A 14,333-nucleotide genomic window follows, 5' to 3' on the forward strand; every position below is an offset into this window, starting at 1 on the left:
GGCCACTCAGTAAAAGATTTAAGGTTGGCAATTTTGCAACAGAAAAGCTTCAAAAACAGACTCCAGTGAGAAACTGCTGAGCTTGAATTAATATGCAAACTAGATACCATTAACTTGGGTTTGAATAGAGACTGGGAGTGGCTGGGTCATTTCACATATTGAATCTATTTCCTTAAGTTAAGTATCCTCACACCTTTTTGTCAACTGTCTAAATGGGCCATCTTGATTATCACTACAAAAGTTTTTTTCTCCTATTGATAATAGCTCATCTTAACTAATTAGCCTCTCACAGTTTGTATGGCAACTTCCCACTTCTCTGTTTGTATGTATATATATCTTACTATAAGTTCCATTCTATGCATCCAATGAAGTGGACTGTAACCCATGAAAGCTTATGCTCTAATAAATCTGTTAGTCTCTAAGGTGCCACTAGTACTCCTGTTCTTTTTGCGGATACAGACTAACACGGTTGCTACTCTGAACCATGTGTAAGCTTGTAGATTTTTGATGTTCCCTCTATGACTTGTATGATTCTATCACTTAAAAAGTCCCTTATCCACCAAAACATTCTCCTTTTTATTCCAGCTTTGGCTAGTTTATAGAGGAGGCCAGGAAGACTTTTACCATGAAGTTCTTTGTCCTTATGCTTTTTTGTACCTCTGTTTGTAATCTGACTATATGGTCATCTTTCTCTTCTGAAGCCACTTTGTAACTCAATTATAATATCATTTTTCTCCAAGTATTCTGCAAGTCTTACATTTATTTTTTCCATGATTTCCCCCACATACGTTGTGAGGGTAAGAGGCCTATAAGTACCTTGCCTGGTTCCCTCACTGGTATTACCAATGCTTGTTTCCATTCTACTGGCAACTGTCTTTTCGCCAGAATATCATTATATAACTGCAACAGAATCTTTAGACTTCCTTCTGACAAGTGTTGACGCATTCCATTACTTATATTTAGGGTTAAGATTTTGTCACGGTTATTTTTAGTAAAAGTCACAGGTTGCAGACAATAAATAAAAATTCACGGAAGCTTGTGACCTGTCTGACTTTTACTAAAAATAATGGAGAGGGGGGACTGATGAGACAACTGAAGCCTAAGCCCAAGCCACGGCAGCTGCGAGCTCGAGGGGCCCCAACACTCGCAGTGACTGAGAGCTCTGAGGTGGGAGCCCTGGGTCCCCCCACTGCCCATGGTGACTGAAAGCTCTGGCTCACGGGCTGACAGCTGTGGCCCCACTGCCCTAGGCTGAAGCAGAAAATGTCACAAAGGTCTCTAAAAGTCATAGAATCCGTTACTTCCATGACATAATCTTGTCCTTCCTTATATTATCTTTATCTGAAGCTGTATTTTTCCTTTTTCTAGTGGCTAAAATAAGCTCCTGCACACGAAAACTTTTGTTTAACACATCAGCAGCATATTCTCTCCAGCCATTTAATAGTTCACGGTAATCCTCAATAAACCTCCATTTTTTTCACAAAACTTATTTCTTTGATTCATACCACTACTGACCTTTTGGAATTCTTTTCCTAAAATGTCTGCCTTTCCTAAGTTGGAGACCTTAGTTTCATTGCTTCACTGTTTAAGACTTTTACTTCCAATTCCAGTCATTCTCTGAATTTGCTTATATATTTCTGAAAACCTTGAATCTTGGTTCAGTTAACATACATTTTTCCAACTTTCTTTTTTGGTCTGTCTGATAATCCTTTGCACTAGCACCTTACATCTTTTATAATTCTTTAAGTCTTTAGTATTCACTATATGTTTGTTTGCTTGGATGCCTTATTACTTTCCTTGATTGGTAATTTGCAATCCTGATTCCACCAGGGAACCGAATTTCTAAGTCGGCGGCAATTTGGTGTTTTGTAGATGGCCTGATCAGCTGCTGCTGTAATTCTTTTTATTACGTTGTTATAGAATTCTCCTAGGTTGTCAATTGCACAGCTACTGCATAAATATTCATCATCCTTAAACTTGAAAGGGCCCCAATTAGCTTTTTAAAATTCCAGTTCGAAACTCTTTTCATGTTTTTTGACATTTCTTCAGCCTTGATACCCAATAAGTGGAGGAGGTGATAATTTCCCATTTACTAGCTTATATTATTTGTTGCAATTCCCAGATCCAAAAGAGAAGAGGATCCATCCAATCAATTAAATCTAGTAGGTGCTCCTGTGTTCAGTATTACAGTTATGTATATCAATAAATTGTTCTAAACAGTTACCATTTCAGTCAGTTTTCTTACTTCACCATAGTACATTATGACTATTAAAGTCTCTTCAAATTATCATACAGTTTTTGACATTACATCATTTTTCTAGTTCCATATTAACTAATTTTTACATGGATTATAAAAATTATATATCTGTATATAAATGATTTTGTTCTGCATAAGAATCTTAATAGCATTATATTCAAAACATAGTTTCTGCATATCCATTTTGATGTAGCTAAATCCTCCTCTCCTTTGGTAGCCTCTCGATCCCTCCAGAGTATATCATACCCCCGTAGATTGAATGCAAGTTTACTTATTATCCATCTTTCTTGCATACATATTGCATTAGGCTTTTTTCCCCCAATTTAGAGATGGCTTTCTTAAATTCTGGTCTATGCACTATTAAACCATGCACATTCCAGCTAAGGATCATTAAGATCATGTTATTTAAGCTATCTTACTGCCTTCAGTCAAAATCCTGTTAATGCAGTCTATTGAGAGGTTGTCTCTCTTTACATATTTTTCTGCTGCATTTGCTGTGATTTCAAACCTTTGAGGTTTTTTTCTCCATCTGCAAGGTGCAATTAATTACTTCTATAATGAACACTATAAACTTCTCTTTACTTACAAGCAATACATCATCTCCCATTCCTCTCATATTCTCCTCCCTGGTCAGAGATGTGTTCTGCTGCCCCGAACATCTTTTTTGCTTACTTGCAAATGCATCCGATGAAGTGAGCTGTAGCTCACGAAAGCTCATGCTCAAATAAATGTGTTAGTCTGTAAGGTGCCACTAGTACGCCTTTTCTTTTTGCAAATACAGACTAACACGGCTGCTACTCTGAAACCGTTGCTTACTTGCGTATTTTTTTTCTATTTTCTGCAGTGTGTATCTTTTGATTGCCTCTGCATGAGATATTTTGTGAATAGGTTTCATTTTTTGTAATTCTCTAGCTTGTTCTGCTACTGCACATCCTTTATTGCTGCACTGGGTTTTCCCTTGCAAGTGCTGCATTTAGGTTCTGTTCCTTCTACACGCTTGTCATGGGAGTTATTTCCTGCACATTTGCTGCACCACGTTGTTCCCTTACAAATGGCTGCCATACATCCAAATCTTTGACAATTAAAGCACCTCACCAGAGGTGCGGGGACTGGGAATATATGGTTTAACGCAGAAAGATTGATAATCCATTTGGATCCTATTGGGAATCATCCTACCTTTAAGTGTTATATGTACAGTCGTAGATGGCCTTTCCCCCCCTCTCTTACTAAGTAGCCATTTAACAAACAATGCTTTATCTTCACCTATACTCTTTTAGATATTATCCTCGGATTTCATACATAACCCCTCTTACTTCAATCAGGAATTTAGGCCATTGAAAAGTAACTTTCATTTTCCCTAAGGTTGCAGTTTTTAGAAGTTTTTCAACTTGCTCTTTATGCCTACACTCTATCAATAGATCGCCACCCAGCAATTCTTTTAGCTCTTTGAATGACACCAACACTTCACTTCATCCATTCTGCCATTCTCAGGGGGTTAACTTCCCCTGTTTTCACATCTTCTGTTTTTGATCTGACAATTACAACATGCTGACTTTTATCCTGTTTTTTTCTTTAATTTCTATGAATTCCTTATTCTTCAAATCCTGGTATATCTAATTTTTTTTTAATTTTTCCTGATCCGAGACCATCCTTCATCCCTTGCTTTTTCTCTTTCATAATCCAAGACAATTTTCTCTTTTTCCCCACTGACCCCCATTGTCAGATTCAATGTTCAGCCTCATTTCAGCTGGGGGCCAGCTGCAGTCCTCTACCCTGCCTCCTCCTCAACTGCCTGCCAGCCAGCTTTCTCTCTCCAGCCATCCTCAGCCACCGCCTCCTCTCTCCACTAGCTGCCCCAGCCAGGCCCCTTCTCCTTTGGTTCTGTGGCATGGCAAGCTCACTTTCTGAGTCTATGGCTGCTATCCACTGGATTTCATAGACAGATTATGAAAAAGTCTGTCATCTTTCCCAGGACGATTAAAAATTGGACAATAGCTTTTTTTAATTGGGCCCCATTTTCCTTGCATTCTGTACTGGTGTTGCAAAGAAAATTTTATTACTCCAAGGTTTCTGAGTTTTCCGTATAAATATCTCCTTTTACTGGTACAGTCTTTACAGGTCCATGGGAGATGATCTATTTTTTCCTCAGACCTTACATATTTTACCTAGTCCGTCCTTAAGTTTGTTAGAAATAGATTACTATTTAATCCACAATGACCTGCTAAAATTCTGAATTGAGCCACTTCACTCTTCCTCTCATGTCCTTGGATTATGTAAACATTTCAACTATTGGCCATACTTCACAGATTCCCCCCTTTCCCCCACCTTCATTTCACATGGACACAAGTTCCTGCCAATCCTTCCTTTCTCATTTTTGATTAAGTGTGTAAATTCAGTTTGCTCAGTGGGATCTCTAGGTCAACTTGTTCATGCTCAATAGCATTTTTTGCCTCTTTGTTTGCCTACACATTGCCAGCAGTCCCTACATGTGCCTGGATCCATGCTATTACTAGTCACATCACATTGCACCAATTTGCTTGTTAGCATATTTCATTAAGTATATCATTTCTGCGTAGGGTGACCAGATGTCCTGATTTTATAGGGACAGTCCCGATATTCGGGGCTTTTTTGTTTATATCGGTGCCAATTACCCCCTACCCCAATCCCGAATTTTCACACTTTCTACTGGTCACCTTAGCCATTGTATAGTGCCTGCAATCCTGATAAGGAATCAGACAGGAAGGCAACTGGCCATATATGGTAGGCCCAACTTAGTGTTAGCTCAGCCATAAAGACAGAGATAAAGTTAGTTAGCCCTATGGCTTTCTTGAGTCCAAATGCAGGCACACAGAAAGCTGTTCCCACTCTACCTGTTGCTTCCCCTTTGGAGCCATCAATATACATTTGACAGTAATGTCCCCACTTATCACAGATATATTGATTTGCTATATCTTGTATTTTTATCATTCTTTTCCCTTTTTTTTATTTTATTATATAATTCCATGTCTATTGCAGAGGGATGGTTTTCCAGTGATAGAGTATTTTCCTATAGCTATAGATTTTGGCCTCTTTTAAGCCTCTCTTTTCACTGGACTAGATGACCTCTCGAGGTCCTTTCCATCCCTATATTTCTGTGATTCTATGATCCCACCCCAGTCAGGGAGCAGCAGGCCGGTGCAGTTAGAGCCTCCTCCATTTCCCTCTAGTCAGGAAACAAGGGTAAAGGGGCAATCAAAGCTGAATTCCCAGCTAGGGGCTATCAGCCCAACCAGAGCATGACCAGCTGATGGTCACCGACCCAAAGACAGCCTTTCACCCAGATCAGGACAAAGAGCAACCGGGGCAGAGCCTCCAGAAGGTGCCAGAGTTAGCTGAACATCAGCTGGGGAGATGCCAGAGCCAGCTAGGACCAAGGCAATTTCTAGGATCCTAAAGTTCATTCTATGCATCACCCTTCTTGGGTTTATGTTCTGCTCATTTGGAGGTTTGTAGTCATTTATGCAAATGAGGAAATGCACAATCATAAAATATGCAGATTAGGCCATTTATCATCCGGGCAAATTTCTGAACCTTCAGATTTAGCAGGTATGTTCAGAAGAAAATTGTAGCCTTCCCCCCCCCACCCCCCAACTATAATCATCACATGGGCCAAAGCAGGAAAATATCAGCGCAGATCCAGGTATTCTCAAAGGCCTCTTTCTGTTCAATATGGAGAGATAATACATTCTGTTTGACTCTAAATCTATTATATTAGAGCTTGAGGGTTTGAGCTTATGAATAAGGGATATCTACTTGTTTCACCTTTCCAGTAAAAGAATTTACAAATCTGTATAGATCTAACATTTTGACTATAATTTATTATTTATTTATTGCAAGCTTTCATAAAAATGTCATTTGCTTAAATGTGTTTCTGTATCCAAGTATTTGAAGTCTACGGTTGCAGTCACTCACAAATGTAGAAGTGAACCATAATGTATCTCCGTTATTCTAACGGCCTCATCCTAGCTGCGGTAAAACAACATCTCTTGCACAGTACTAATCCAGAGTCAGATACCAGCTCATTGTTCTCAGACACATACACACTGGTACCAGTGGGCAGTCTGCCTCCTTCTGATTGGTGGTTCAGTTGCCTATGAAATAGACCTCGGGAAGAGTTCATAGAAACATAGAATATCAGGGTTGTTATCTGGGTTGGAAGGGACCTCAGGAGGTCATCTAGTCCAACCCCCTGCTCAAAGCAGGACCAATCCCCAACTAAATCATTCCAGCCAGGGCTTTGTCAAGCCTGACCTTAAAAACCACAAAGGAAGGAGATTCCACCACCTCCCTAGGTAACCCATTCCAGTGCTTCAACACCCTCCTAGTGAAAAAGTTTTTCCTAATATCCAACCTAAACCTTCCCCACTGCAACTTGAGACCATTACTCCTTGTTCTGTCATCTGCTACCACTGAGAACAGTCTAGATCCATCCTTGTTGGAACCCCCTTTCAGGTAGTTGAAAGCAGCTATCAAATCCCCTCTCATTCTTCTCTTCCGCAGACTAAACAATCCCAGTTCCCTCAGCCTCTCCTCATAAGTCATGTGTTCCAGTCCCCTAATCATTTTTGTTGCCCTCCGCTGGACGCTTTCAAATTTTTCCACATCCTTCTTGTAGTGTGGGGCCCAAAACTGGACACAGTACTCCAGATGAGACCTCACCAATGTTGAATAGAGGGGAACGATCACGTCCCTCCATCTGGTGGCAATGCCCCTACTTATACCTCCCAAAATGACGTTAGCCTTCTTGGCAACAAGGGCACACTGTTGACTCATATCCGGCTTCTCATCCACTGTAACCCCTAGGTCCTTTTCTGCAGAACTGCTGCCTAGTCATTCGGTCCCTAGTCTGTAGCTGTGCATGGGATTCTTCCATCCTAAGTGCAGGACTCTGCACTTGTCCTCGTTGAACCTCATCAGAGTTCTTGGGTTCCCATCCAGTACTTCAGACTGCAACATCACACAGGCCTCAGGCCTCCCTACCAATTCTGGAACCCATGCTTTCTGTATGTCCCCACTAGCTGGCAGCATGGCTTAATGGATCCTTGCTATTAGGAATTCCCTGCAGCCAGCAGCCGGCTGTGACTCAACCTACACCCCTTACCCCCACCTCCCTAAAAAAGGGTCAGTGAAGGGGCTTCACCAGCTTGGAGGGAAGACGGAAGAAATCAGCACATCCTCTTAATTTAACACTTGTATCTGAAGGATTCCACAGGACTGGTATCAGAACAATTCCCCCCCATCCACTTCTCCCCAGGCCTGCTTGCTCCTTCTGCATAGACCCTCAGGCCCATGGAAAACGATCTGTCCTAGGAACAGAGGCAGAAAATGCTGCCACAGAGGTGAGTAACATTCAGCAAATGGGGGGAGAGGCGCAAAGATGTTCCCCTCCAAACGTGGATGCAAAGGGCAAAATATGGCCCTTATTTTTTAAAAAAATGTAAACACATCAATTCCTGTTTGCGTTCCAAGCAGATCATCGTCACCAAGATGTAGATAGTCACATTCTGGAGACTCAACTGCATTAATAATTAATGTAAAATTAGTCTTTTTTTCCTTTTGGTGGATTTGTATTTGAACAGGAAAGCAAGAGGGGAATGGGAGCTCTGACTAGAGAGACACATATAGTCTGAGCAGGCCCTGTACTTGTTTCCCCGCTGAGACCTCATCAAGTCATCTTTCTGTATATAGCTCTTTCAACATATAGGAGAAAACCAATGACAAGCACAATTGCTATGGGTTAACTGCTACTAAAAATACTCCAGTACTTGTCCATCTATAATGGGCACTTTTGTATGTGCTCTTTGCCTTGGTGAAATATTGAAACTTCAGTAGCTTTATGAAAATCAATACTTTCCATTCAAAAATCTATTTGCTGTTTGGATACAATGCAAAATATTCAGAACAAAAATATCTCTGTAGAAGGTCTATGTGAAAATTTCAAATACAAATTCTGTGATCTCTATCTGAACAAAATTCTCTCTTAATGTATCGAATCAACATGTATTTCCCATTTTTAAGCATTTAGCTTTAATTGCCCAAATTGTCCCCTCACTTATACACCAGTGCAACAAAGGATTATCCAACCCCAAAGCTCTAGGGCCAGATCTTCAACTGGCCACAGATCAATTTACACCAACGGAGGATTCAGACCTCAATGTTAAGTTCTAGTCAAGATGTATAACAGCTCATTTGTCTATCATGTGGGGTTCACTGCCATCTCAAAGGCTGCATAAATGAGTTTAACATAAAACATAAGCCAACATAAAATGGAAGCATATTGTGAAGCATCTCAAACATATGACAAAGGATATATAATAGAAGAAATGTCCTACCTTCACAGCATGCGGTGCATCTGACACACTTCGCTCTGGCACAGTGAGAAGAGGTTTTGATTCCAGTGTTGTTGGCTTTTTGGGAGGTCTGGGTGGTGGGTGTAGGGCTTGGTTTTCAAATCTCCTCACCATGTAATATTGTTCTTCACTGATCTCTTCCACAATAGTCCTCGTTGGGGAGGATACAGTTTCGTCAACAGGTTTGCTGAGCAACTGAACAGACATATTTAGACGATACACAGGAATTTCCCAACTGTCCGCAGGATCACCAGCACTGCTGATTAGCAAGTAGGAGTCTGTGATTTCTTCTTCAAGCTGCAGTCCAGGCATAGCGGCCAAGACATCCTCCTCAATGGAGAGATCCCTCACAGACACTTTGACATTAAAGGGCAAGCGGAACTCTTTGCAAAGCTCTGAAAGCTGGTACTGTCTCTTGTCATGAATCACTTCAACAAAGCCACCTTCCATATACATAGGAAGAAGCACTTTCTTATAGGCCTCACTTAGTATTTGTTCACAGGCCAAAACATCTATCACTTTCTTCCTTCCCTGGTATATGACTTCACCAGTCTGGCACTGTTGAACTAGAAACTGGTCTCCAACGGAAACAGAAAACAATTCTGCATGGGGAGAATCAAAGGCTTTAGTTGCTACAACATGAAGCTGCTCCTTGTCACTTCTTGCTATCTCCAGGTCATAGGCAGTTAGAAACTCCCGAGGTCTTCTCTTGAACTTTCCTTTGTAGCTGGCAGGAATTAAGAAGTGTCTTTTGTGGGAATCACTTCTGATCTCAGATGCAAGGATTCTTTTTGCCTGGTACTTTTTGTGAATGACAATTTCTTTCCCAGGACATAATAAATTATAAGGTTGCTGTCTTCCTGTGGGCCCTTCTATAACCTCAGCAACCATCGGAAATTCTTTGCTTGTCCTTTCAAATACATCTTCCATGGATAATGGCTGAAGGAAAGAGCTAATATCATAACCATCTGTTACATCTATGACTTCAATGTCTAGATCAGAGAGGATATGAACTATATCCCTTCGAACTGAAAGGAAAAAGGTAAAAGTCAGTTTTTGTTTTCACACTGATGTTGTAATGAAATATACACACTCCAAGAGACAACTTAAAAAAAACCTCTAAGATGTTGTACAACCATTGTGTCCACAATTTTGCCAGTGTAAACCAATTACCAATGCAAATATTATAATTTAAAATGTCTATATCATTTGCAGGAGCAATTAGGCAGTTAGACATCTAATGGAAGAGATAAATGAGATGAGACAATAGATGTACACAAATAACAAAATGTACAGAAAAGCTCAATAAAGTGCCCCAGTTTACCTTCTCTAATAATGCCAACCGAATGGGAATAAATTTAGTGCATAATGAACTAACAGAACTCATTGCCACAAGATGTCATTGAGGCCAAAAACTAACAGGATTAAAAAAGGTGTTGACATTAATATGGATAATGAAAACATCTACAATTACACTAACTATTATAAAGACCAATACTGCTTTTTTAAAAGAAGAGATATAAACCTTCATGTTCCAGGGTAAGTGGTTAGCTTATCCCAGTATTGTCCACTATTTGCACCTTCCGCTGAAGCATCAAGTACTGGCCACTGTCAGAGACAGGATACTGCACTAGATGATCTGATCCCGTACAGCAATTCCTATGTTCTTATAATTGCACTTGCAAAATTGTATGTGCTAGTAATTACAGGTGCAAAATTGAGGACACTATTAAGGGTCGTTTGAAAATTTGGTCCTAGCTATTTTCATCATAAACAAGTTCTCAGGACAGTGTAATTTAAGACAGGAACATTATTTAAAGGCCTCCTTCATTAATTTTTTTATTGTACATACATGCACATGCTGCACAGCAGATCCTACATTTATACTTCATGTGTTATGATATACTAATTCTTCACACATTAAACTCAGTACTTAATGTACATTTTATATAATAAGAATGTATGACAGCTGGTCAGCATCTGTGTATGCACACTCTGCCCTTGTCATATTATAATTTTTAGGAGCCAAACATTTTGACTAGTGTGAAGAAATGTTGCCAAACTAAGAGTAATTAGTGAGAATTAAAACAATAGTCTAATATGACAAATGGATACATTTTCTGTGAGCTGGGGAGGGAGTTACATACATCAATCTAGTCATTATTGGGGGTGCGGGAGGGAAACAGACACATGTATAGCTCCTGTCCACAGCCTCTGAAAATGTAATTAACCACCCTCTTATCACTGCTCTTTCAATTAAGAACCCAAGTTTCCCTTACTTCATTTCAAATCTATAGAGAGCCTCACTGTTTTCTAACTAACAGTGAGGATCCATTTTTTGCAGTTCACAAGTAAACAGTTAACCATGTGCAGAGTAACTCATTTCTAAAACGAATATTTAGGAGACATTTAATGTTGAGCGCACTGTGAAAAACATACATGTGAATGCAAATAAAAACAAGTAAGGCACACATTGGGATATGGAGTTGAGAGGCAAGAGCATACTTCACATTATCTCACAACCATCTGGTAGTTTTTTAGGAAACTAAACTAATTTTTACTTAGGGCTTCGATCCTGCAGTTTGGATCTAAGTGGGCATAGGGATACAGCTATGTGGATTGCAGGATTGGAGCCCAAACCACTGAATCCAGCCACAATTTTGAAAAATGGAGTATTTTAGCATATGAAGATATACATTAAGCCTATTATCTGGATATTGGACTGAATGGAATATCTCCAAACAATCATTTAGCAAATTTTGTGTATTGCACAAACAACTGCTGCCCATCCTTCTTTCCTTGTCCTCTGTTTTAGCCATTTACTTACATCGTTCCCTAGAGAAATATCCACTGCAAAAGGTTTTTTTGCAAAACGTGCTGCTGAATGACATACTAATATGATTCTATTTACATGGAGCTGTATCAGCATGCTTCTGATACAGGCATAAGGCAGAAAAACCTTGCAGGAAATTAGGCACCAATCCTGCAAATACTTACAAGTGTTCTCAACTGTACTGCTATGATTAGTCCCACTCAAAGTAGCAAAGTCAAGTGTGTGCATAAGCACTTGCAGGATCTGGGGCTAACAATGTAATTTTCTTCATGGAAAAGCTGATAAAATCTTTACTGTCCAATATCTTGCAGTGGACAAAAGCAATCCTTTTTACCAAAAAAAATTATATACATACGTACATATACACACACAACAATTTTTAAGTCCTTAAAGAAATTATTCACTTATTCTTTCCTGTTTCATGGGCGTTTTAAAAAATAGTCTGTGCATTTTTAAATATTATTTTAGTTAGCTCAGGATAGAACTCAAGTTTTGTTCCTAACCGGGTCACTGCATGCACACAAAAATCTCTAGCTCAAGTTATTTGATGCTTTAAACCAGTGGCTCTCAACCTTTCCAGACTACTGTACCCCTTTCAGGAATCTGATTTGTCTTGTGTACTCCAAGTTTTACCTTATTTAAAAACTACTTGCTTACAAAATCAGACACATATACAAAAGTGTCACAGCAAACTGTTACTGAAAAATTGCTTACTTTCTCATTTTGTCTGTATGAATTTCTAGTTTGTACTGACTTCGCTAGTGCTTTTTATGTAGCCTGTTGTAAAACTAGGCAAATATCTAGATGAGCTGATGTACCCCCTGGAAGACCTCTGTGTACCTCCAGGGGTACGTGTACCCCTGGTTGAGGACCACTACTTTAAACTCAAGCTAGCTGGCCCATCAGGGGAATGAGTTGAACCTCACTTTCTGCTGATGCTGGAGCTAGTAGTGTAGTGGGGATGCAGAAGCTCAAGTTACATGTCATCAGCTGCTAATCCTATCACTCTGTGTAGCTCAAGTGTTGTTTTGCAGTGTAGTCACTCTGCTCGCACCCAAGCTAGGCTAGCTCAGGCAGAGTAATTTAAGTATAATAATTTGAGCTAATTGTTGCAGTGAAGACAAGCCCTACGGTGGCTTCTGTAATATAATAATAATAATTAATAATAATAATAATTAATAATACCTTGTGTTCATATAGCATCATGTGTAAGAGGATCTCCACACACTTCACAAACAATAATTAAGCCTCCTAAAACTGTTGTGATATAGATACTTACCTTTATATCTATTTTACAGATGGCTAAATACAGCCAAAAATTAAATGATTGCCCCATGGTAACACAGTTAGTCAATAAGAGTTTCAGGGAATAGAACCCAGAACTCTTAGTTATCTGCTCCATCTGCTTGAAAAAAAGTTTCCTCTCTAAAGATAATTTAATAGTAGTATCAGGAAAAGTGATAATAGCAGATTGCAATAAAAAGATATGGAGTCAGTATTTGAATTCGAGGACGAGGGAAGATGGAGAAAAATTCTTCCCCTTCTTTCCCTATTTTTAAACTAGCAGCAGTAGCAAATATGGATATGGAATACCCATCTTCTATCTGTCCAAAACAAGCACTGTCTGTAACAGATATTTTGAGCAGTTTGCATTCAGTTTAGAACACGCTTCTAGGCACAGAAGTACAGCTCATTAACTTACATTTCATCACTCCTTGTACTTCATAGATTGGTGCTAGAATCAGACAGCCATCAAAATTCTCAGGAAGTGGATTAGAGGAGTCCCATGTATGTAACAGATTGGTAAATTTCACAATCCGGTTTCTACTTTTTGGGATTTTCCATTCAACAATCTCTTTCAGGGTGTAAATATGGTCATCTTCACATTCATAGAACTCTCCTTCTTGTGAGAATGGCAAAGTAAAGGAGTGAGATTGGTTATCTCTTACCACTCCGCAGTTCACAGTCAGTGTCCCGTTGACCTCTTCCACGGAGTTGAACATGATCTGCTCACCTTGTTTGACGGTGAGATTTGCCAGTTTTATGTCTTCATTGCAATAGAAGCAAGGATGGCCCAGTCGCGTTGGCCCAATAGAAACCTTTCTTGTGATTTCTTCAATGCTGAGATATGGAGTTTTATCAGCCACAATCTTACAAAGACCTAAGAATACAAATGTTGCATTATACAAGGGCACTTGGGAAATATGCAAGCATTCACTGTTACATCAACTTTTAGTTCATGAACCCATGAAGCCAATAAAAACTCGAAATCAAAACAAAACAAAATATTTATCATTTAAAGCATGGTTGTATTGTCAGAAAAGTGGCTCTATGAAAACAGAAAAGGAGTACTTTTGGCACCTTAGAGACTAACAAATTTGTTAGTCTCTAAGGTGCCACAAGTCCTCCTTTTCTTTTTGCGACTACAGACTAACACGGCTGCTACTCTGAAACCTGTCTCTATAAAAACAGAATCATGAAGCTTCAGTACTCATTCTCTGAGGATGACATTCAAACCTGTGCAGAAGGCCAGCCAGCACAAGACCTACGCATCACTTAAGTCCCACTTAAATCTGAATGTTAGAGTTTAAATGGGATTTAAGTGATGCATAGTTCCTGAGTTCACTCTTTGTGCATGTGTAAATTAAATTCTTAACAGTTTTCAAAGCAAATAAGTTCAATATACAGAGGGAAAGATAATTTTTCTAACTGACCACCCTGCAAAATCAACTTGGATGTGAAAATCAAACAGTATCCTTGACACAATACACAAAGAAGTATTTTTCAGTCTAAATTATTTTCATTTCAGATTGAGGAAAACAACAAACAGGAAAGAATAAATATAAAGCCTCAA

General features: G+C 39.4%; 1 protein-coding gene across 1 annotated transcript in view; it reads right to left on the reverse strand.

The window, feature by feature from the left end:
* Nucleotides 1–14,333, reverse strand: part of THEMIS (thymocyte selection associated) — a 111,490-nt gene that overhangs the window by 67,592 nt on the left and 29,565 nt on the right. The window contains exons 3-4 of the mRNA XM_074946938.1: nt 13,182–13,640; nt 8,629–9,674 (exon numbers count right to left, since the gene is read on the reverse strand). Coding sequence (XP_074803039.1) covers nt 8,629–9,674; nt 13,182–13,640 — 1,505 coding nt within the window. The remainder of the gene's footprint in view (nt 1–8,628; nt 9,675–13,181; nt 13,641–14,333) is intronic.

Source organism: Natator depressus, chromosome 3 (assembly GCF_965152275.1).
Source record: "Natator depressus isolate rNatDep1 chromosome 3, rNatDep2.hap1, whole genome shotgun sequence".
Taxonomy (NCBI): Eukaryota; Metazoa; Chordata; order Testudines; family Cheloniidae; genus Natator; species Natator depressus.